Source organism: Bos taurus, chromosome 10 (genome assembly GCF_002263795.3).
Source record: "Bos taurus isolate L1 Dominette 01449 registration number 42190680 breed Hereford chromosome 10, ARS-UCD2.0, whole genome shotgun sequence".
NCBI classification, from domain to species: domain Eukaryota; kingdom Metazoa; phylum Chordata; class Mammalia; order Artiodactyla; family Bovidae; genus Bos; species Bos taurus.
Genome location: NC_037337.1, coordinates 18,688,974 through 18,715,250, shown reverse-complemented (window position 1 = coordinate 18,715,250; position 26,277 = coordinate 18,688,974). Strand labels below are relative to the sequence as shown.

General features: G+C 35.9%; 1 protein-coding gene across 1 annotated transcript in view; it reads left to right on the top strand.

Annotated features, from left to right (window-relative positions):
* The window catches only part of MYO9A (myosin IXA), a 388,889-nt gene that overhangs the window by 346,296 nt on the left and 16,316 nt on the right, over positions 1-26,277 (top strand). Inside the window, 3 exon segments of the mRNA XM_024997927.2 lie at positions 929-1,034; positions 1,780-1,911; positions 2,792-2,915. Coding sequence (XP_024853695.1) covers positions 929-1,034; positions 1,780-1,911; positions 2,792-2,915 — 362 coding nt within the window.

Genomic DNA, 26,277 nt, shown 5'->3' with positions numbered 1-26,277 from the left:
GTTTCCTGGGTTCAGGAAAGGGCTACACTTGGGAAAGAAATGCTATCTTCATATTAGACTGTTTAGCCATTCTCAGTTGGTTTAAGTTCATATAGATTCAAAAGTAATACAGTAGATATAAAACTGCCACTGAATTCGCACCTATTCAAATGTTGCCTTTCTTAGAGACTCATTAAAATGTCAATGTCCTAAAAACTTTCTGAGCAAGTCACTTAGTTGCTTCTCACAAAGAGGTTGAAAGACTAAGATTATAAATAAATTGTGAATCTAAGCAAGGACTCAGTGTAACGTTGGCTATCTATTCTGTGCCATACCTAACATGCTAGTTTAATTTTTCAGTGCTATAGATATGTAGGATTTTGATGAAGGCCTATGTAGAAGTATTCATTTAGGCCCCAAGGCATAGATCCTCAAATTCCCTTCAGACTTATTTACAGCTTAGGTTGAAAGCAAAAGGAGAAGGGGGTGGCAGAGGATGAGATGGTTGGATAGCATCACCAACTCAATGGACATGAGTTTGAATAAACTTTAGAAGATAGTGAATGACAGGGAAGCCTGGCATGGTGCAGTCCATGGGATTGCAAAGAGTTGGACACAACTTAATGACTAAAGGACAACAACAGATAACTTGTATAGCAGTTGATTAATTTTCATGGGGAATTGGTTTGCCACAAAATGAAAAACTGGGGTATCTCTTGCCCCTTACTGTAATCAAGAATTACTGGGATCTAAATTAAAACTCAGGAGCCTGCTTAGTGAGTATAGAACTCAAGCAGGGGGAGATTAGTGGTAACTAGTGAGTTTTCTTCTGCTATACAGGTATGGCTAAAACTCTTAAAAGTCAGCTGTACCCAGTGAATGTCCAGAAGGAAGGTGTAGTGTATAAGAGAAGATATTCAGTCTTAATTGCTGCTCTTCCTGTTTTCAGGCCTTCAGGAGAGGAAAGAGACAATCCGCGGTGTATACTCTGTCATTGACCAGCTCTCCCGAACTCATCTCAATACACTGGAACGCCTCATCTTTCATCTGGTCAGGTAACTTCAAGAAACAAAGATTTGCTTAACATTTTCTCTTGGATTGTTTTAAGTAAATGAAGAGTTCCTTCATATGGAAAACTGATATTTTTTTTCTTATTAATAAAGTCAATGCCTTGAACAGGTGGTTATGATTCCCTGGAGCAGAAATTCTCCATGGAGTTGGACTGTGTGGCAGGTGCTTCCCCACCCTAATGAGCCATGTAATCATTCAGTCTTATGGTGGCACTGTGTAGCCTAGCTAGATGTCTTAACTCTTGAACTAGAGAAGATGTGTGTTTATTGACATAGCCTAATTCATAGGAGGTGGTGGGGTCATATGGAGCTCAGGAATCGACTGACTAAAGAGACTTCAGGGGCAGTCTGTGTTCTCCTGAGAGTTGATGTTGGGGAAGAAAGCCATCTTTCTCTTTGGGTAAATATCTTTTATCACTGTCTGAAAATGCCTTAAGGTCTCTGCATTCTTTAGACATGTTCATCTATGAATGGTGACCTGGGACAGTGAGTCATAAATTTCCCTTGGTCAGCTATCTGCTGACCTCAGTTGCGTCAGGGAAGGAACAGAGTGAAAGAGTGCTTCCCAGAGGCAAGGAAACCGCTTTGGGGAAATTCTACAGTGTCTCAACTGGTAGGGATATCCTTCCAGTACTATGCAGCTGATGTCATTTGCCTTTCTCTCATCTCTTCTATCTCCCTGCAGTTTTCCTTTTTTATCCCAGTTTCACTTGGGTTTTTTGTTCCTTAGGATTGCTCTACAGGAAGACACTAATCGAATGTCTGCTAATGCTTTGGCCATTGTGTTTGCACCCTGCATTCTCCGCTGCCCTGACACCATCGACCCACTGCAAAGTGTGCAGGACATCAGTAAGACTACCACGTAAGGCCAGTCACTATCACCTCTGCAATACCCCACGGGCTTCTGCGTCAGTGTAGTCACTTTATCCAGCTATCAGAGTGAATGATTTATCCTTTTTTTACTTTGGCTGTGCCATTCAACTTGCAAGAATCTTAGTTGCCTGACCAGGAATTGAACATGGCCACACTGCAGTGGAAGTGCAGAGTCCTAACTACTGGACCACCAGGGAATTCCCCTAGTGAACGATTTCTTAGGTTCATATGTTTTTAATAAGATTGCTAGGCACCACTGGTCTTTTTTATGCTGAATATGAAAAATTCCTTTAGATTCTATGTATGAAGCATCTTTTGTTTTGAAAGGTCTTATTTTTTAAATTTGGCTTTTCTTTACATTTGTTTATAGTTTCCAGATGTATTTTAAAATCTCATTTTACCAAATTACATATACTTTGTATTTTCCTATAATCCAGTCTAACTGTAGTCTTGTGGCTCTGTATCTCTTTGGTCTTAATACTTCAATATTCCTGTATTTCACCTTGGCCTTTTTTCACGGATCTCTGATTTCCTTCTAGAGTGCTGATTTTTAACCTTTCCTGCAAAAGGAGCTTTCCCCCAGAAAGGCCTGGTATTTGTGTCCCATTCCCAGAGAGTCTGATTTACTTGGTCTGGGGTATGACCTAGGCATCGGGACTTACACCTGTTCCTCAGGTGGATACTAAAGTGTGGCTGAAGTTGTGAACCACCATTATAAACCCTGTCTCTGAGCTCATAAAATAAGGGATGTTGATTTTTCTCTTATCCTCCAGTTCTACCACACTTAGCTGAAAAGTAGTCTGTGACTGATATAATGTATTTGATTTACTTCAGCTCTTAACAGTTTTCTCTCTTTCCTTTTGTTTCAGCTGTGTGGAGCTGATTGTTGTGGAACAAATGAATAAATATAAGGCTCGTCTCAAAGACATTAGTAGCCTGGAATTTGCTGAAAATAAAGCAAAGACCAGGCTATCACTGATTCGTAGATCAATGGTAAGATGCAGGACATAGAATCACAGGGGAAAGTGGGCGACTTCCTTGGAGTTTCAGTGCACATTATGATGTGTGGAGAGAGATTATTCTCCAAATCTTTTTCACACAGAGCAAGTGAAAAAAAAATCACCTGTCTCAGGGTATAATGTTATGCCTCATGTTTGATCTTTTAACTATTTTTAGTTTTATATACAATAAAATGTATATTCAATTAAATGTGAAGAATTTTATAAATCAAGTATTTGGATAAAATGTTGGTGGTTTAATAAGTTGCCCTGTTTTCTTTTCCTGTTCTTTCTATGAAAACTTGACCCACCCTAACTTTTGGTTCTACTTCCTTCTACCATCTGTTCCCATCCTTAACCATGTCACTTTTGCTTATCCTGCCAGTACTTCGGGGCGCAGACAACTTAATCACTTACAAGGCTATGGTTCATATGTTACAGATTTCCATTATGGATCTGCTATTATCAAATAAAGATTTGCTAGATTTTGAAGAAAAGCCGTACAAAAATGATAATTAATTTCTTCCATTTGGCCACTTTTCTGTTTAATATCTTCCTTTGTAACCAGTGACCTATATGTAAATAACTCCATTTCACACTGATCCATAATCAATAGGGTCTAGGTAACTGGAAACTTACTACTGCATTTAAGTTTAATTATTGCCCATTTAATACCCTTTCCCTGAATTGTAAAACAAAACTGTATTAGTGAACACCCATTCAGATCCCCAGTAAATCTCTAAAGAGAAGCAAGCTTCCCCACCATCAAGCCCATGCTTTTGCAGGGGCCCAGCAATACTTCCGCTATACTTCATAGTTTATCCTTAGATTAGCATTAAAGTAACTCTGTTTCTTCCTTTACTGTTAAACTGCCTGGCACAGGACAAGTGCCCAACAAATGTCTGTTGATTAAGTTAGTGAAGGGTGTTCTCTAAAAACAAACATAAACACAATTTTTCCAGCCAGTAAAGGTATTCAATAAAGCTCATCGCAAAACACATTCTAAATTTTCTCCCCAGCAGATGAAAACAGAAACCCCATTTAAAAGTGAAACCCTTTTTGTAGTATGAATTTTTAAGAACTCAGTTCTGAGAGATCCAAGTTAGCAGTACCCATCCAGGGAAGAAAGGAAGAGACTTTTTACTATAAATCTACTTTTCACAGCAGGTAGACAAGCCGTGCTTTTTTGCTGATGCTGCAGAAGACGGATATATTCATTCCATTGAGAGATTAAACCTCTTTAATGGGGCGATGACATGTACATTCTAACCATCTGCTTTCCTTTTCATGTCCTTCCTAATCCAGAAACCTGTACTAATTGCAGTTAGATTTATGAGCATTACCCGCAATTCAGTCTCGGTATGTATTAATATTGTAATGTGTCACAGCCACTTTACATTATCATCTCTCATGCATCCAGCAGTTCTGCTCTGTCTGTCATCCATGCCTGTCCACCCTCCATGTGCAGCCCCAGTTCAGGTCCCACTTCCTGTTCAGCCTTCACGTGCTTTTCTCTTACTCTCTTTAGAATCTTTATTTTCTTTCCTCTGTATCATGCTTTTGTCCATTTATAATATTCTGGTTTTTCCTCTTTGTCAGATAAGCCTCTTTGTAGATTTCTTTGGTGTGATTATTGAAAGGTGAACATTGAAAGCAATGAGGTGTCAAATTTCTGCTCTATAAGCTGTGTTCTCATCAGTCTCCTCCCTTACTACTTGAAAAACCTTTTACTGTTATTATCATCCTCGATCATTAGAAATGCTTATTTACCCACTCTTATCTGTGACTTTGTTGTCTTCCTAGAGGTAGAAGTATGACTTCTTATCTACTTAGTATTTTTTAGACAGAGCTGCAAGTAGTAGTGAGCCTGTCGATCGACTGGTTCTAGACTTAAATAGTAATAGTAGAGTAGAGCTCATACCAAAATTTCACACATGCAACAAAAGAATGAAGAGATGGAACACCAGTATATATGGAAACTAATTTCAGAGACTGTCCATCTTTGTGTAACCAGTTTGTTGAAGATCTCGATTTGCTGGGATATAAATATAAATCAGTTTTGCTTTTTATCTAGTAATTGCCTTCCAACTCTGCTGTATTAAAATCCCCTTTCCTACTGGATATATCAAGTACCTTAACACATCTTGTCATTTTTTTCCATAATTTTTAAATGTTCTAGTCTCAATCTATTTTTTAAGACTAGTGAAGTCACTCAGTCATGTCTGATTCTTGGCGACCCCATGGACTGTAACCTACCAGGCTCCTCCGTCCATGGGATTTTCCAGGCAAGAGTACAGGAGTGGGTTGCCCCCCATTTAAGCCTAAGTTCTCTTCATATTATAGCATCAGTCACAGGCTTGATCCAGTACTCTTATCACTTTTTCCCAGATTAGAATAGACCTTAATCTGGGGCTGAAAACTTTAGGTCACACACTTCTGCCTTCCCTCTTTCCTGTGCTGTTTTTATCCTCTGGTGTTGAAACTGGGAGGAGTGATAGGGGAAGCAGAATTCTACATGATGTGCCAAGTATTGAGTCTTCTTGGTTATTCAACACTACTATTCAGGTTCATTGTAGACAGGCTAAATGAAGATGTGCTGACTGTGCTGACAGTGAGCTGAAGTCTGTCCTGTTTCCATAGGCATTGGCAATCCCTTGCAAGATTTGGTTACATCTTCTGATTGATGGCATTCATACCATGTGTCTCTGATATGTGTGTCTTTTTTTTTTTTTGCCTCAAGACCTTACCCAATCAGATCTACCTCCCATGGCCAGTTCTAGGGCCTGCAGGCACACTGGGGAAAAGGTTGTATTTTTCATACCTCTTGGTTCCTAAGAACTTAAGGTGGGTGATAGTCTTGCCTACCTTCCTATGTGACACTTGCCACACAGTCTCTCCCCACTTCTCTTTTCCCGTAAGCATATTATAGAGTTGTAAATCAGTAAGTCTTTTGCCTATACAGACACCCAAACAGGGAATGAAATACCAGTCTGCCTTTCTTTCAGATGACTTCAAACTTGGATTCTTACCTTTTCAATTCGTTATGACACTGCTTTTTTGCTATAAGAGGAGAGACAATATCCTCCTTTCATAAACATTATGTTCCTCTCAAAGTCCAATAACCCCTCTTTTTTTAAAAAGCCTCTTTAGATATATATATTGAAGGAAAGGTGCTAGAATATTGATGACAGTGTTGGTTTAAAGAAAATGGAACTCTCAGTAAGCCCTAAGAGGAGAAGCCAGTTATTGTTGGCTCCTTGAAACTATAAGAGGGGGTATTTAATTATCCTCAGCTTTTGACCTTAGGTACAATTTGGGAACATGAGGAAAACTCCCACTTGCATATGCATCCTATTGCATATGCATCTAGCTGTAGAACAGGTGTTGGGTCCAGACTTAAGATCAAGACTATGTCTCGTACGTATTTGGTATTCATTAAGCAACTAAGGGATTGAATCTGAGAACTGAATCTAGGAGAAAGAGTGATTTTTAGAATATTCACTACAAATAAACTAATCAAAGTCAGTAGTATTCATGTCTTCATAGGTGGAAAAGTTGCTATTCTGTAATTAAATACAGTAGTGACTTTTCTTAAGTGGAATGAAGTGAATTTGTATGTTATTGCTAATGTGAAAAGTCATTTGGGTTGGGTATTAAAAGAGGAGAAATAATTTAACAAATGGAGAGAAGAAAGGGGAATGACAATTCCAGAGGCAGAGAAGCACGAAACAGATATGACTACCTTGTATAGCTAGAGCTGGGCAGGTTGTGTGGATGTGGAGAAGAATTTGGAAAGTTGGACTGAAACCAGACTTGCAGCATTAAAATTTTTGAATTCTCTGATTTTGAAGCTCTGGGAGCTATGGAAAGGTTTTGAAGTAGGAGAACGTTACCATCAATTCTTTTTGAAAAACAACTGGTAGCATTTTAAAGAAGAAAGGATTAGAGATGGGCAAAACTAGCAGCCTTTATCAGTTAGGAGACTCTTGACTTATAGATAATCATATGTGCCTTCACTAAAATAGGTTGAATCCTGATCATTCCATTTTGAAATGTTTTCTACTACCATGTACTTTCCATGTAATTAGATTTGTGTAGTATAAGCTAGGCTGTTCCCATACTAGGATTTCAGAATATGATGTACTCACAGTCTATCCAGTTATGTCTCTTATATAACAAATTAGGTGTTTTTGTAACTTATTTATATTATAATTCTAAACATAAGTATTGATTTAATATTATTTAAACTAATTAATATGAAGAATAGAATTTGAAATAACGTTTACTAATCTGTCAAACCACCTCACAAATTATCCTGTTGAAAGATGCTACAGAAGTTTTCACAGCCAAACAAAGTTTGGGATATAATATGTATCACTTCTAAAACTTTTAACTGTAGAGTACTTTCTTCATAATGGGTCTAGTTTAATAAGAGTTCTAAAAAAGGCATTTTAAAAACAACATTCTAGTTTTTAAAAATAGTATCAGTTGCTATTTTATGTACTTATTTTGGAATTTTGAAATTGCTCTTAAATCTTCAGGGTTTCTTGCTGCACTCATAGCAGTTGGCAGTGCGTGTGAATCTTGCATCATCTAGGCTTTCTGAAGAGCTTGCCTGCATGTCTCTGTTAGAAATGGGCATACCTGCAATTCTGTATATCAGTGTGGGTCTACAGGGATAAACTTGGCAATTGACTACACCAAAGAAGCAAGAAATGCCCTTCCAAAAGTGAAGTGTTACTAATTGAAAAGTTAAGAATCAGTTGAAATGTGGCAGCTTTGAAGAGCTCCAAAGGAAAAAGATACTCAGGTGTGGACTTGACTCTGGCAAGTGTTCCTATCATTTCCTTATGTTAGTGCACAGTGTCTGAGTCTACTCTTCACATTCAGGTGACCTGACGTACAAAGAATTAGATCCACAGAATGAAGATTTTCTGAGAATATAGAACTGTTCTTACTGTTTCTGGTACTGACCAGAAGGTAGTTTTGTAGTGTTAATCTTTTTTTTTTTTTTTAAGATATAGTTGCTATATAACATTGTATTAGTTGTAGATGTAGCACATAATGATTTGATATATGTATTAATATATATTGTGAAGTGATTATCACAATAAGTTTAGCTAAGCTTTGTCACTACATATAGTTAACAATTTTTTTCTTGTGATAAGACCGTTTAGGATCATGGTTAGATAACACCACCACTGGAAGACCCTGGCTCTTTCTATTCCTCCAGAACCCTCTTTCAGAGATCACGATGGTATAGGCAAGAGGCAGGACTTGAAGATCCGCATACAGGAAGCGTGTAGCACCCATGCTGAGGAAAATTCGGCCAAGGACCTCTTCGGCATAGTAGGCAAGAGGAGAACAGTGTTTGTGCTTTTTTGTGTGTATTGTGAAAGCAGCATCTCTTTTGAAGCCTTGAAATTGTCTTATTCTCTCAGATGTGGACAAACAGGAAAAAAGATTATGTAGGGAATTCTTTTAGGAATAGGAGTGGAAGAACCACAGTAATATCTGGCAAGGGTGTTTTTCAAGAAACTTGAAAATTAGGTTTGTGGAATAAAAGGCAGAAGTTATGGAGTAAGGAAATATAAGAATTGCATGATCTTGGCATGGTAGGATTATATGTGAGAGAAGAGAAGATGAAGATTTACAAACAGTAGAGTGAGTGATCCAGGGGTGTTGAGTGTTTAGAGAATAGAAAGTAAGGAATATTAGACAAGAAAGGGTGATGGTGGCTCCCTCTGCATTTTATTTGCTGCAAGAGCTACCATTTGCATTCTAAAAATTGATTGTTAAATAGTCTCATTTCATTCTTGTATCTCCTTTTTTTAAAAATTCATATTTAAAGCTTAAAACTAGCTCTTTTGTATAATTCAGTTCAGTTGCTCTGTCGTGTCCAGCTCTTCACAATCCCATGGACTGCAGCATGCCAGGCTTCCCTGTCCATCCCAACTCCCAGAGCTTGCTCAAACTCATGTCCATTGAGTTGGTGATGCCATCCAACCATCTCATTCTCTATCGTCCCCTTCTTCTCCCACCTTCAATCTTTCCCAGCATCAGGGTCTCTTCCAATGAGTCGGTTCTTCGCATCAGGTGGCCAAAATATTGGAGTTTCAGCTTCAGCATCAGTCCTTCCGATGAATATTCAGGACTGATTTCCTTTAGGATTTACTGGTTTGATTTCCTTTCAGTCCAAGGGACTCTCAAAAGTCTTCTCCAACACCACAGTTCAAAAGCATCAATTCTTTGGCCCTCAGCTTTCTTTATAGTCCAACTTTCACATCCATACATGACTGCTGGAAAAACCACAGCTTTGACTAGGACAGACCTTTGTCAGCAAAGTAATGTCTCTGCTTTTTAATACGTTGTCTAGGTGGGTCATTGCTTTTCTTCCAAGGAGAAAGCACCTTTTAATTTTATGGCTGCAGTCACCATCTGCAGCAATTTTGGCCCAGGAAAATAAAGTCTCTCACTGTTTCCATTGTTTCCCCATGTATTTGCCATGAGGTGATGGGACTGGATGCCATGATCTTCGTTTTTTTAATGTTGAGTTTTAAGCCAACTTTTTCACTCACCTCTTTGACTTTCATCAAAAGGCTCTTTAGTTCCTCTTCACTTTCTGCCATAAGGGTAGTGTCATCTGCATATCTGAGATTATTGATATTTCACCCAGCAATCTTGATTCCAGCTTATGCTTCATCCAGCCCGGCATTCCACATGATAAGTTAAATAAGCATGGTGTCAATTTACAGCCTTGATACACTCCTTTCCCAATTTGGAACCAGTCAGTTGTTCCATGTCCTATTCTAACTGTTGTTTCTTGACCTGCATACAGATTTCTCAGGAGGCAGGTGAGGTGGTCTGGTATTCCCATCTCTTTTAAGAAATTTTCCACATTTTGTTGTGATCCACAGTCAAAGGCTTTCACGTAGTCAATAAAGCAGAAGTAAATGTTTTTCTGGAACTCTCTTGCTTTTTCTATGATCCAACGGGTGTTGGCAATTTGATCTCTGGTTCCTCTGCCTTTTCCAAATCCAGCTTGAACATCTGGAAGTTCACAGTTCACATACTGTTGAAGCCTGGCTTGGAGAATTTTGAGCATTACATAATATAATAAAAGTATTATACTTTTGTATAATAGTTAATGCTTTTAAAGAAACAGTTTTCTAATTTCTCACCAAACTTGAAAAATAAACTACTTTGTATTTAGCATTTTTAAGTCACTAAAATTGTTTTTTCTCTTATATGATATCTTAAAATTAGGCATTTGATAAACCTAAGATCTTATGTTTCTACATAGAAGACACTTTGACATACATGTTTCATATAGTTTGCGGAAAAATTTGAACAGTAGGGTAAAGTGCAAAAAGCAAGAAGAAAATCACAATTTTATGTTAATATTTTAGAATACTTGTATCTCCCTTGGACTTTTTCCTTATGTATATTTAGTGAAGTTATGACAATCCTAAGGTATTCACAGTTTAATATTTCGTTTATTATTTTAGGAAGATTTTTATAGAGCTAAAACATGATTCACTTCAGTATTGTAAACCCATTTAATATTTTTAAACTTTACTAAGTAAAAATGAGATTACCTTCAGTATGTTTCTTCAGAGATACTTCTCTTTTTAGACAACACTTTAGACACTTACTTCTTATCCTTTTCTGCAAGATGAGATCTGTCCCCCTACTCTTTGATTCAATTTCATTTATTCTCATTCTTTTTTTTTTTTTTTTTAAACTAAAGTATAACACAGTTCACCTATGTTTTAGGCACTTGTGCTAGGTGCTGGTGGTATAGAGAAATTAGTATTCTAGTAAACAAAGATACAAATAATTGCAGTTCAGTTTGCTAAATCTCACCTTGTCTGTTCAAAAAGCTGTAGGAAAGCAGAGAGCTGGATAACTTAATGCCTGAGAAAACTGAACAAACTTCAATGGCTGGAATATAAGATTTCTTGGTAAGAATGAAGGAAGGGGAGCATGATAAGATGTAATGAATTAGCAAGTAAGTTTTTGGGTTCTTAAACTCCAGGACTAGTAATTTGGATCTGTTCCTTTTAGGTCAGGAGAGGCCATCAGGTTTCTAAGAGTTTCCTCTTTTAAAAACACCAGACATAAAGTTTCAAAGAGGAATTTTACCAACCCTTTAAAAATATAATATAGTTTAAGGTATTCCAGTGCTGACAGGAAGGGTATAACATTATGAAAAGAGTGTAACATTGGAACTTATTAACATCCCCCCCAAAGAAAAAGAAAAAAACTAATACAAATTTTATGTACAAGTTTTAAAAGCAGAACAGTATAGAGTGGGCTCTTGAGTAAACTTTTGTGTTTAAATCTCAGCAGCATTTTACTAGCTATTGTAACATGGTCAAGTCATTTAATCTCCAAGCCTCAGTTTTATCATATATAAATTGGGGTTAATAGTACCAAACTCAAAGATTAAATGAGTTTGTATTTGTAAGCCATAGAACAGCACTTGATACATATATATATGTATACTTCTACATATATGTCTTTATATATGCACATATATGCATATGTACAAATACATATTGATATGTATGTATAGCAGTAAAACATTTGATATATAATTTCAGAACTGCTACATCTGTGAATATTAATCCAAAAATCCCAAGTTAAAATACTATCAAGCGTAACTCAGTGGCCCATAAACCTAAACTTTGACTAAGTGTGATTTAACCGAGGAATGCAAGAATGACTTTAATAGCATAATTCACCATGTTACTCAGCAGGGAAGGGCACAGGAGATACAGGAGATGCAGGTTCAATCCCTGGGTTGGCAAGATCCCCTAGAGGAGAAATGGCAACCTACACCAGTATTCTTGCCTGGGAAATCCCATGGACAGAGGAACCTGGTGGGCTGCATTGGGGTCACGGGGTCACAAAGAGTTAGACAAGACTGAGCGACTAAACACAACACACACACACAATTGATCTGTAGGGAAAAAAATCAAATTATATTATCCTTATAGATATTTAAGAAGCATTTGATATAATTATATAGATATTATTTTTCAAATCTTATTAAAATATGGTGATATAGCTGTAGTTTCATAGCATGATAAAATATATCTGTTCCCCTCCCCACCCCCCAACAAGTATCTTGCTTACTGGAGAAACATTGGAAGCTTTCTAATTAAAATTAGGAAAAGCCAGTTACCCTCATTGTCTGTTAGCCTCACTATTATTTGACCTTGTTTTGGAGGAACTAGCTAGTGCAATTAGATAATAAAAGGAATCAAAGATATAAATGTAGAAGAAAAGGTAAAATTATCACCATTTTCATTATTATTATATACATGCAGAACTCAAAAAAATCAGCTCAAAAGCAGTTACAAATGATAGAGTATCTGGGTACAATGAATGATTTTGTAGTACCAGTTGGATGATATAAGGGAAGAAGAATACTCACACATACATTGTATTAGCATGCACATACATTCAAAACAGCAACATAAAATACCAAGGAATATCTTGAACAAAGAAATCTAGAATAAGAAATGTTGAAGATTCATATAGAGAAAGTCTTAGGCCCCAAGAATTACAAAAGATTTAAACAAATAAATGATTTGAAAATGAAGACTGAATTTATAAAGGTTGTCAGTTCTTCCCAAATTCATCTATTCATTTATTGTTGTAACACCCAACATGATGGAGAGAGGATCTGTTGCTGCTGCTGCTGCTGCTGCTAAGTCATTTCAGTCATGTCCGACTCTGTGCGACCCCAGAGATGGCAGCCCACCCGGCTCCCCCGTCCCTGGGATTCTCCAGGCAAGAACACTGGAGTGGGTTGCCATTTCCTTCTCCAATGCATGAAAGTGAAAAGTGAAAGTGAAGTCGCTCAGTCGTGTCCGACCCTCAGCAACCCCTGGACTGCAGCCCACCAGGCTCCTCCATCCATGGGATTTTCCAGGCAAGAGTACTGGAGTGGGGTGCCATCGCCTTCTCCAATCTACTTTATAAATAGTAGTGTATATATATATCAATTCCAATCTCCCAGTTCATCCCACCCACCCTTCTTCCCTGGTATCTATAAGTTTGTTCTCTATGTCTGTTTCTGTGTTTGCTTTGCAAATAAGTTGGTGTGTACTATTTTCCTAAATTCTACTTACAAATGACACTGTATGATGTTTTTCTCTTTCTGCCTTACTTTACTCTGTATAACTATCTCTCAGTCTATCCATGTCTCTGCAAATGGCACAATTCCATTCTTTTTTATGGCTTAATAATACTCCATTGTATGTAAGTTTCACATCTTGTATATCCATTTCTCTGTTGATGGACATTTAGGTTGCTTGCCTGTCCTGGCTATTATAAATAATGCTGCAGTGTACATAGTGATTTGATATTTTTATACATTACAAAATGACCACCATTATTAGTCTAACCTGTCGCTGTACAGAGTTTTTAATATTACAGTATAATTGACTATAGTCCCCATTACATCCTTGTGACTTATTTATTTTATAAGTTTGTACCGCTTAATCTCCCTCACCTGTTTAACTCATCCCTCTCCTCTTTGGCAACCACCAGTTTGTTCTCTGTATCTATTAATCTGTTTGTTTCATTGTGACTGTTTTTATATTTCACATATAAGTGAAGTCATGCATTACTTGTCTTTTTCTGTTTGACTTATTTCAGTTAGTATAGCCTAGGGCCATCCATGTTGTTGCTAATGACAAGATTTCATTCTTTTCTATGACTGAGTAATATTCCTGTGTGTGTGTGTGTGTACGTGTATGTGTACCACATCTTCTTCATTCTTCTGTCAGTAGGTACTTAAGTTGCTTTTATATGTGGACTATTGTAAATAATGCTGCAGTGAACATAGGGGTGTATAGATCTTTTTGAATTAGTGTTTTTGTTTTCCTATGATAAATACCTAGGAGTGGAATTGTAAGATAATATGGTAGTATTTTTAATTTTTTGAGGCACCTTCATAGTATTTTCCTAGCAGCTGTACCAATTTACCTTCCTACCAATAGTGCACAAGGGTTTTCTCCATATCCTCACCAACACTTACATGCTATCTTTTGGATAATAACCATTCTGACAGGTGTGAAGTGATAGCTCATTGTAGTTTTGATTTGCATTTCTCTGATGATAGTGATGTCCAGCATCTTTTCATGAGTCTTTGGGCCATTTATATGTTGTCTTTGGAAAAAACGTATATGCGGGTGCTCTGCTCATTTTTTAATTAGGTTGTTTTTTGTTTGAAGTTGAGTTGTATGGGTTCTTTGAGTATTTTGGATATTAACTCCTTGTTAGATATATCATTTGCAAATATCTTCTCACGTTCAGTAGGCTACCTTTTAATTTTGTTGATAACTTCCTTTGCTATACAAAAGCTTTTTATTTTCATGTAGTCCCATTTGTTTATTTTTGCTTTTGTTTCCCTTGCCTGAGGAGACATATCCAAAAAAATATTACCACCACTGTCAAAGAGTGTACTGCCTGTGTTTTCTTCTAGGAGTTTCAGGTCTTACATTTAAGTCTTTAATGCATTTTGTATTTATTTTTGTATATGGTTTGAGAAAGTTTTATTCTTTTGCGTGTAGCTGTCCAGTTGTCCCAACAATTTGTTGAAGAAGCTGTCTCTTCCTCTTGTTTCTCCTTGCCTTCTTTGTTGTAGATAATTAACTATAAGCATGAGTTTATTTCTGCATACTCTGTATCTGTTCTATTGATCTATATGTCTGTTTTCCAGTACCAAACTGTTTTCGTCAGTGTAGCTTTGCAGTAAATTTTGAAATTAGGAAATGTGATACTTCCAGTTTTGTTTTTCTTTCTCGAGATTGGTTATTTGGAATGTTCTATGTTTTCATACAGATTTTAGAATTATTTGTTCTAGTTCTGTGAAAAATTTCTTAGGTGTTTTGATAGGGATTATATTGAATCTGTAGATTGCTTTGGATAGTGTGGTGATATTAACAATACTAATTTTTACAGTCCATGAACATGGTATTTGGTTGGCCAAAAAGTTCTTTGGTTTTTTAAATAAAAATAAAAGGCACATCTCTAATTTTCACCAAAAACTTTATTGAACAACACATTTACCATTTTGTTCCACTACTTTCTGCCATTTTACAGGCAACTTCATAATTCCATCTTGCCAAAACTTATCTTCTTGAGCAAAGATTCCAGATGTTTTTCATGAAGTGCTGCCTTCAGTTGGTCTAATTGGGAGCAGTACTTGTTGGAATTAATGGTTTTCTAGAAGGAGTTCAATATAGAGCACTCCCTTCCAGTCCCACTATATACACTACATCACTTTCTTTGGATGAAGACCAGCATTTGGTATGGTAGTGGTGGTTCATTTCACTTGTCCCACAAACTCTCCCATCCTGTATTATTGTACAGTATACACATCATCATCCATCACAGTCTGCTTTAAAAACTGCATATTTTCTTTATGTTTCAGGAGAGAATTGCATGCAGAAATACAGTCAAAAGGGGTTTTTGTTTGTTTGTTTGTTTGCTTAACTTACGTGGAACCCAAACATCAAATTGATTTGCCAAGCTGGTGCAAATGATTTCCAGTGTTTGATTTAGATATTTGAGTATGTCAGCTATCTCCTGCATGGTATAACTTGATTATTCTCAATTAATGTGTCTGTTCACTGTCAACTTCAACTGATCTACCTGACTATGGAGCTTAATTGCCCTTTCAGATGAAAAAGGTTATCAGCTCCACCTTTTCTATAAAAATGGAAACAAATACATAATGGGAAGTGTAAAAGGATACATCTTTAGGGGAAAAAAATAGGAACAAATGAAAAAGGGGAGCAAAAGGAAAACAGGCTGAAGTGGCTACCCAAGAAACTAAAAACACTCACGTTAGGGTAACACAGACACTGAAACCAAATGTGATCGAATTAATATAATTTATCAAGTCAGTGGGCCCTATATTGTACATCTTGTACAATCCAGAATTATTTTTAGATCAGTTTTTTAGACTTTTTATTTTATATTGGAATATAGCTGATTAACAATGCTGTGATAGTTTCAAGTGAACAGCAGAGGGACTCAGCCATGCATATACATGTATCTATTTTCCCCCAAACTCCCCTCCCATCCAGGCTGCCACATAACATTGAGCAGAGTTCTCTTGTGCTATAGAGTAAGACTTTGTTGGCTATCCATGTAAAATTCAGCAGTGTATATATGTTGCATTTTTAAAAATGCGCTCTTTTAGAGCTCTAAATACATGTGTGTTGGTTTTTTCTTTCTTTTCCCAGTGTGTTATGTGCTTAATTGCTCAATCATGCCCAACTCTTTGCAACCCCATGGACTATAGTCCACCAGGCTCCTCTGTCCATTGGGATTCTTCAGGCAAGAATACTGGAGTGTGTTGCCATGCTCTCCTCCAGGGGAACTTCCCAAGCCAGGGATTGAACCCAGGTCTCCCCCTATGCAGGTGTATTCTTTACCATCTGAGCCACCAGGGAAGCCCCCCAGTGTATATAGTGAGATTTAATTGACATACAACATTGTGTAAATTTAAGGTGTACAGCATGATGATTTGATATATGTATATATTATGAAATGATTGTCATAATGAGATAAGTTAACACATTCATTACTTCATATAGTTGCTTCTTTCTTTTTTTATTTTTGCTGTTGACAACATTTAAGATTTACTCTGTTAGCAGCATTTAAATATGCAGTACAGTATTGTTAACTGTAGTCAGCATGCTGTACCTTATATCTCCAGAACTTATTATCATATAACTGGAAATTTGTACCCTTTGACCACTGTCACCCGTTTTCCCCTGGAAACCACCAATCTACTCTGTTTCCATGAGTTCAATTACAAATATGTATTTTAAGAAGAAGGGAATTCCACCTCCTCCGATCTTGAAAGGGTGAAATCAAGTGCTAGTTTATTTTTCTTTACAAACTGAAAATAGTTAACTCTCCATAAGCATGGTAACATCTTACACCAGATCCTTGATCTTGGCTTTCTGTCATAATTGCTTTTCCTAGTAACTGTTGATAAGAGGTTGGAAATCTGAATATTGTGTATGATATTATATCATGGATTAGTGAGACTTTAGACTTAATACTCATCAACACTTAAAAGTATAGTTAAAAATCTTAATTTTAGAAAGTTTTTCTTTAAAGTTTAAGCTGAAAAGTCACTGGGATAACTGTTCAGAAAAGGATTTACAATATGTTTTTATAGATCTTTCAGTAAGTGTAGTAAAGTATACATTGTTCATGAACTATGTGATCAATCAAAACCAATAAAATCCCTATTATGATAGAAAAATATACTCTGATCTTGGAGTAGAGGAGGTTTTTCTATTATATAAAACTATTAAAAGTTGATAGGTTCATTGGCATAGTTATCAAGTTATGCATGACAAAATGACCATAGCAAAGCAAAAGGGAAATAATATACCTTAGGAAATATTTACAAATCATATCACAAAGTCTAATTTTCCTTAGTTAATGAGCAAAAACCCCTATAAATAGATAGGAGAAAGACCAGCTATCTAGTGGAAAATGAAAAGAGGTTACTATAAACCACTTCTTAGAGTGTTAACTGCTTTTTCCAGGGAGTCCACGAGGTCAAATGTGTTTTTATCATAATGCAGAGAAAATATTTGCCTTTTTCAGTCTATTGAATGTAAAAGAGCAATTATGAGTAAAAACACTTGAAAAGAATATATATTAAATGTTGCTATAAAAAAACTCATTAAAAAAAACTTTGTGCTTATTATGGAAAAGTTGGGAGGTACAGAAAAGTATGGAGAATAAAGGATATTATTCCACTTGGGAAATACCTTGATGTATTTGCAGATTTTAAGAGAACCTATGATATACTTATTTATGGCCTAGTTCTTAGGCCATAAAATAATTAATATATTTATTATTATATAAATATATAAATATATGTATATATTATATAAATAATATAAATATAAATATAATAAAATGTTAATAACACAGTATTAACATTTTCCCATGTTTCTAAAAGCTCTATGTAATTAACTTTAAGATTTACTTTCTCTGACCTTATAAGAGAACTCTGGGCTGTAGGAGTTCTTTCTTAATTTTTATTTAATCCTATCTTAAGAGAGAGAGCATACCTAGAAAGATTGATTTTCTTCAGCTCTGTTAAGTGATTCTTAACTAACCCATTGTGAGGTACTTAGGTGGCCAGGTGATGGTATGAACTCAGAACACAGGCAGCTGTTTTATTGATACTGGGAAGTGAATACTAGGGATAAGCTCAGATTTTTTTCCAGCTCCCTGAGGCTTTTATATCACATTAAGTTTTAGTTGTTCATTTGGCTTCATTAAAATAGTCAAAATCGTATGTAATGAAAAGATGTCTTGGAGTTTATAATGTGATCCTGACCAGTCATAATGGACTTTAACACTCAAAACCCCATTCTCTGCCTCCATTCCACAATGCTGTCTTATCTGGGGTCATCCTTCATTAAATTGGCAGACTGATTTTTTTTTTTTTATTTGGAAGCTGATTACTTTACAATACTGTGGTGGTTTTTGCCATATATAGACATGAGTCAGCCACAAGTGCATATGTGTCCCCTCATCCTGAACACCCCCTCCCACCTCCTTCCCCACCCTATCCCTTTGGGTTGTCCCAGTGCACTGGCTTTGAGTGCCCAGCTTCATGCATTGAACTTGCACTGGTCATCTATTTTACATATGGTAATATACATGTTTCAATGCTATTTTCTCAAATCATCCCACCCTCGCTTTCTCCCACATAGTCCAAAAGTCTGTTCTTTACATCTGTGTCTCTTTTGCCATCTTGTATATATGGTCATTGTTACCATCTCTAAATTCCATATGTATGCATTAATATACTGTATTGGTGTTTCTCTTTCTGTATACTTCTGTATACTTCACTGTGTATAACAGGCTCCAGTTTCATCCACCTCATTAGAACTGACTCAAATGCGTTCTTTTTTATAGCTAAGTAATATTCCATTTTGTATATGTACCACAACTTCCTTATCCATTCGTCTGCCGATGGACATCTAGGTTGCTTCCACATCCTAGCTATTGTAAACAGTACTGCAGTGAACATTGGAATACAGTGTTCTTTCAGTTCTGGTTTCCTCAGTACGTATGCCGAGCAGCGGGATTGCTGGGTCGTAGGGCAGTTCTGTTTCCAGTTTTTTAAAGAATCTCCACACTGTTCTCCTTAGTGGCTGTACTAGTTTGCAGTCCCACCAACGGTGTAAGAGGGTTCCCTTTTCTCCACACTCTCTCTAGCATTTACTGTTTGTAGACTTTTTGATGGCAGCCATTCTGACTGGCGTGAGTTGGTACCTACTTGTGGTTTTGATTTGCATTTATCTGTTGATGAGTGATGTTGAGCATCTTTTCATGTGTTTATTAGCCATCTCCAGTGAACTCCATGGCAGCCCACACTAGTATACTTGCCTGGAGAAACCCTGTGGACAGAGGAGCCTACTGGACTACAGTCCTTGGGGTCACAAAGAGTCGGACACGACTGAGCAACAAAGCACATTAGCCATCATATGTCTTCTTTGGAGAAATGTCTGTTCAGTTCTTTGGCCCACTTTTTGATTGGATCATTCATTTATCTGGTATTGATCTGCATGAGCTGCTTGTATATTTTGGAGATTAATTCTTTATCAGTTGTTTCATTTGCTATTATTTTCTCCCATTCTGAAGGCTGCCTTTTTTTACCTTGCTTATAGTTTCCTTCGTTGTACAAAAACTTTCAAGTTTAATTAGGTCCCATTTGTTTATTTTTGTTTTCATTTCCATTACTCTGGGAGGTGGGTCATAGAGGATCTTGCTGTGATTTATGTCAAAGAGTGTTCTGCTTATGTTTTCTTCTAAGAGCTTTATAGTTTTCTGGTCTTACATTTAGATCTTTAATCCATTTGGAGTTTATTTTTGTGTATGGTGATAGAAAGTATCCTGGTTTCATTCTTTTACAGGTGGTTGACCAGTTTTCCTAGTACCACTTGTTAAAGAGATTGTCTTTTCTCCATTGTGTATTTTTGTTGCCTTTGTCAAAGATAAGGTTTGTGGATTTATCTCTGGGTTGTCTGTTTTGTTCTACTGGTCTATATTTCTGTCTTTGTGCCAGTACCATACTGTCTTGATGTCTAGCTTTGTAGTATAGTCTGAAGTCAGGAAGGTTGATTTCTCCAGTTCCATTTTTCTTCTTCAAGATTGCTTTCTCTATTCGAGGTTTTTTGTGTTTCCATATATATGGTGAAATTTGATCCTTTGTGTTGAGGGCTTTCATAACATATTCCTCACCTCTTGATCCCAGAACTAAAAGTGGAATAGCAATCTTGTCATCCTCCTGATTTTCATCCTGTTGCATGTTTTAGAGGGCATACGTTTGGAAGAATGAGCCTGAACGTCTTTAGAACTACCCTCCACTTTCACCTTGTCATTTGGGCTAGCTCAGCAGTTTCTGAGACAGATCTTCTCAAAAGATAGTAGTATTTTGCACACATAACTAGCTTTGAAGAGGAACTGGCTTTATTGAGAAATATGACACATATAGAAAAGGACGGAGACATATATACATGTCTTGATGAATTATGAGCATCCATGTACCACCCTTAGATCAAGATATAGAACCCCCAGAAGCTCTTATCTTTTTCTTTCCAATCATAATCCTTTCCCTCCCCCCAAAGTAAGCAATAATCTGAGTATTGTGTTAATCACTTACTCTGTTTCTTTGTTGTTTTCCCATTTAAGTGTGTATCCCTGAGCACTATAGTTCTGTTTTTAAGCTTTATATAAATGGACTCATATAATAGGTATTTTATATCCGATTTATTTCACTCAACCTTATATGTGTAAGACTTGTCCATATTATTGTGTTTCATTATAGCACATACTTGTTACTGTAATAGTATTTTAGTGTATGCTTATACCACAGTTAATCTATTCTAGTGTTGATGGACATTGGGCTTGTATTTTGGGGAATTATGAGTAATGCTTCTATGAACATTCTGATACATTTAATTTTGATGGTGACATGGATGTATTTTTGTGGGGGTTATACAGGAGTGCAATACTATATCCTGGGTCACAGGATATATATATATATGTGTGTGTGTAAAATTTGTTTTCATCCTGAGTCCATAATGACAAACTTTTTTTCCAAAAGAGTTGTATTGTACTAGCAGTGCATGAGAGTTCCCAATTGCTTCACTTCCTTCCCAGCTCTTATATTGTCAGATTCTTTAATTTTAGCCATTTTAATGGGTGTATCATTAGTTCAGTTCAGTTCAATTCGGTCACTCAGTCGTGTCCGACTCTTTGCAACCCCATGAATCGCAGCATGCCAGGCCTCCCTGTCCATCACCAACTCGCAGAGTCCACCCAAACCCATGTCCATTGAGTTGGTGATGCCATCCAACCATCTCATCCTCTGTCATCCCCTTTTCCTCCTACCCTCAATCTTTCCCAGCATCAGAGTCTTTTCAAATGAGTCAGCTCTTCACATCAGGTGGCCAAAGTATTGAAATTTCAGCTTCAACATCGGTCCTTCCAATGAACACCCAGGACTGATCTTTAGGATGGACTGGTTGGATCTCTTTGCAGTCCAAGGGACTCTCAAGAGTCTTCTCCAACACCACTGTTCAAAAGCATCAGTTCTTCAGTGCTCAGCTTTCTTTATAGTCCAACTCTCACATCCATACATGACCACTGGAAAAACCACAGCCTTGACTAGACGAACCTTTGTCGGCAAAGTAATGTCTCTGCTTTTTAATATGCTGTCTAGGTTGGTCATAACTTTCCTTCCAAGGAGTAAGTGTCTTTTAATTTCATTGCTGCAATCACCATCTGCAGTGATTTTGTGTCATTAGGGTTTCATTTTAAATTTCTGTATTGTGACTCTAATGTGCTTAAGCACTTTTTCGTAAGTATGTTGGCAGTTTGGATATCCTCTTTGATGGAGGACCTGTTCACAACTCTTGGTCATTTTTCTGATGGGGTTGTCTGCCTTTTTCTGATTTGAAAGAGTTCTTAATGGATTCTGGATATAAGCCCTTTATTGATTACTTCCGTTGTGTAATTTCTTCTTCCACTATTAAAGGTGTCTTTCATTGAACAGGATGTTCTTAATTTTAATGTAGCCTAACTTACCAATCTTTTTCTTTAGACTAGTATTTTTAGGGTCATGTTTAAGAATTTTTTTTACAATCTTAAGTTATGAAGATAATCTTTATTATTGTGTACAAGCTTTATTGTTTCACCTTTCACATTTAAGTGTATAATCCACCTGAAAATATTTTTGTATATGATATAATGTAGGGAGTGGTCTTTATATTCATGGATCTCTTTCTTGTCTATTTTTACTGTCTTTTTATCAACACCACTATTTCAATTAGTATAGCTTTCTAAAAATACCTGCTAGAACAAGTCATTCTACCTTGTTCAATAGTGTTTTGACTATTCTTGGCTCTGTATATATTGCCATATAAATTATAGAATCAGCTTCACAAAAATTGTCTTGGGATTTTTATTGATATTGATTTATAGTATGTTTAGAATTTTTGCACCTTTGTTTGAGTAAAATTGTCCCTTAATAAACTTTCCTTTTAATGTCCTATGTTTTAATATCTAGTTTATGCTAGCCTCTAAAAATGAGTTGGAGAGTAGTCCTTTTTTATAATTTTTATTTATTTATGGATGTGCTGGGTCTTCATTGCTGTGTGGGCTTTTCTTTCTCTAGTTGTGGCGAGCAGGAGAGTAGTCCTTGTCTTTAATTCTGTGGAAGAATTTGTGTTTTATTTCTTCTTGTTTACTGGTGAAATCATCTAAGCTTCCAGTTTTCTGTCTATAAAGATGTTATTTATAGATTAAGTTTATAAACTTAATCACATTTTTTTTTTTTCCTTGACAGTATTAGTTATTTGGACTTTTGTAGAAATTTCTCCACTTTGTATAAAATTTCAGATTTATTAACATAGAGTTGTTCATAGTAGCCTCTTATCTTTTTCATGTCTACTAGATTTGGATAGTGCCCCCTTTTTCATTCCTTTGGTTATTTGTGATTTCTTTCTCTCTTATCAATTTTGCCAGCATTTAAAATTCTTTATTAGTTGTTTCAAAGAGCTGCGTTTGCCTTTGGTCCTCTTTTTTCTAGTGTTTATTTACTCTTTATTTCCTTTTTCTCTCATTGGGTTTATTTTGTTGTTCTTTCCCTAGTTTTCTAAAATAGATACCTTTTTTCTAAAGTTTTCTAAAGTACTTACCTTTTTAATTTTTAACCTTTTTTTTTCTAATGTATGCATATAAAGCTTATAACTTTTAAGATCAACAGGGTTAAACTGTATCCCACAGATTTTTATATTGTTTAGTTCAAAGACTTTTTAAATTCCTGTTGTGATTTCTTCTTTGGCTATGGGTATTTTAGAAGTCTATTTCTTTTTCTTTTTTTAAATTTTATTCAAGTATAGTTGATTTACAGTGTTGTGTTAATTTCTGCCATACAGCAGAATGACTCACTTATACACATATATCATTCTCATATTCTTTTCCATTATTGTTTTATCACAGAATATTGAATATAGTTCCCTGAGCTGTACAGTAGGGCTTTGTTATTTATCCTTCTTTATATAATAGTTTATATCTGCTAATCCCAAACTCCTAATCCATCTCTCCCTCACTGTCCCCCTTGGCAACCACAAGTCTGTGCTATGTGTCTGGGAATCTGTTTCTGTTTCATAGATAAGTTCATTCGTGTCATATTTTAGATTCCATGTATAAGTGATGTCATATGACATTTGCTTTTCTCTTTCTGACTTATTTCATTTAGTATAATAGTCTCTAGGTCCATCCATGTTGCTGCAAATTGCATTATTTCATATATGTATCACATCTTCTTGATGCATAGATATGTGTTTCTTAAATTCTGCATACATAGGGATTTTTAGTTTTCTCTTTGTAATTGTACTATCAGAAAACTTACTTTAAATTACTTTAAAGGTCAGATAAACTGTTTCAGAGAAAAATCTATTACTCTCTTTGCTGTGTGTGCTTTAAAATATCCTGTAGTTGTTAGGTCATGAATTCTATATGTCTATTAGATAACTTGTGTTTATTAAGTTGGTTAGGTATATTACTTTACTGATTTGTGTGTATACACTTGTTTTCTCTGTGCTGACATGGTATGTCTTTTACTCCTGCCTTTTTGCTTTCAGCCTTCCTGAATTTTGAATATTTTATATCCATGCCTTGTAAACTTACTATAATTGAATTTTCTTTTTTTAAATAAAGTCTGATAATCTTCAGGTTTTAACTAATGCATTTAATCACTTAATTTAATGTAATCACTGATGTATTTGGATTTAAATCTACTGTTTTATTTTGTGCTTTTAATTTTTCCTACCTGATATATGTTTTGTTTCTTTCTTACTGTTTTGTTCTTTTTTCCTTTTTCTTTTGACTACATATTGTATTCAATTTTTTCCTTAGTTTTAAAGTTTTATACTTTTTTACTCTTCTTTTAGTTTTCAGCTAAAGATTACAACAGGCATCTCTGATTTATCAAAGTCAGTTGGTGCTTTTATTTTTTTCCTAGATAGGACAAGGTCTTTAATATGCTTTAGCTATTGTTTGATATATTGCTGTTGTTGTTATGCAGATGTTTTAAATTATCTATTTTAAATGCAATATATTATTCTTATGTTTTATGAAAATTCATTTAGACTTACATCTTTACTGTTTTAACTGCTTCATTTCTTTCTCCTTGACTTTTCTCTTTGGGTCATTTTCTGTCTGCCCTTCCTTTAGTGCAGATGTGCTGGTGACAGATTTCCTATCTTAGTATGTCTGAAAATGTCTTTATTTAAACTTCATTCTTGAAGGCTGCTTTTGCAATGTATAGAATTCTAGACAGGCAGTTACTTTTTCCTTTCATCTTTTGAAAATACTATTTGTTGTTTTCTGACTTCCATTGTTTCCGTTGAAAAGTAAGCCTTGAATCAAATACTTGCTTCTTTGTTGCAGATACATTTTTTTTTTCTGACTTCTTTTTAGATTTTTTTTGCCTTTATTTTTTAGCAGCTGTCTCTAGGTATGGTATGGACTTCTTTTCATTGGACTGGCCAAAAAGTTCGCTTGGGCTTTTCCTATAACATCAGATGGAAGGACCCAAATGAACTTTTTGGCCAACCCAATGTTTATCTTTTCTAGAGGTTGAAGATTTTCTGCAGTCAGTAGGTTGATATCTTTAATTGGTTTTGAAAGATGTTCTGCTATCATTTCTTTCGTATTTCTCCTATAGGATCTCTCTTTTCTCCTAGTAATCTTTTTGCATATGGTAGATCTTTTTATTGTGTCCTCTTTATCTTCTTTATTGAATTTTTATAGAAAAAAATGTGTTTTGTTTTCTCTGCTTGATTCTTTATATTTTCTTCCGACCTATTCCAGTCCACTAGTTAAGCTATGTCTTTCTGTGTCTTTCAGCATGGTTACTTTGAGTCTGTTCTGAAAGTCACAATATCTGGTGTCATTGAGGGTTTCTGTTGTTTTTACTGGTTTCCATTTACATTGTCTTGTCTCCTTTTGTGCTTGCTTACTTTTTATTGTATGTGAGCAAAGTATTTTTAAAAATTATTTGTAAAAATATTTTGAAACCTAAGATGGTGTTACTTTCCTCCAGTGTTTTCATTGTTTTCTGCCACGTTCTAGAACACTAGCAATCTGAGATTACTTGAATCCAATTTTAGGGATTACAGTTTTTTTGAACCATTCAGACAACTTGAAGCTAGCCTGCAGTATCTGCAATGACTATAATAATTTCAATTTACAAACCTTAGGGGTCCCAGCGTCAGGCATGCATGGAGTCCACACTCAACACCTGACTACAGCTCACACCCTTGCCTGGGTCTGGACTATTATTCTTACCCCAGGGCTTGGCAAATTTTCTCTAAAGGACCATAGCCTAAATACTTGAGGCTTTGTGGAACATGGAAGCTGTTGCAACTATCAGTGCTACCATTATTCTGCAGAAGAGCCATAGACAATGCATGAATTAATGAGCAGAAAAGTATTTCAGTAAAGCTTTATTTACAAAATCTGCAATTAGGACACATTTGGCCCAAAGGCCATGTTTTGCTGACTCCTGCTGTAGTCTGTCAGAAGCTCTGTTCAGACTCTCATCTGCCTCTTAAATATAAATTAGCCCTGAATACTGGGCCAACCTCTCTTTGGTCTGCCTTGTTAACTCTATAGCGCCTTTAAGAATCTGTTAGGTTTTTATGTTTGGTCCAGTTGTTCTCAGCAGGAGGTTTAATTGTCATTATCAGAGGCTAAAGTTACATACAAGTAACCAATTA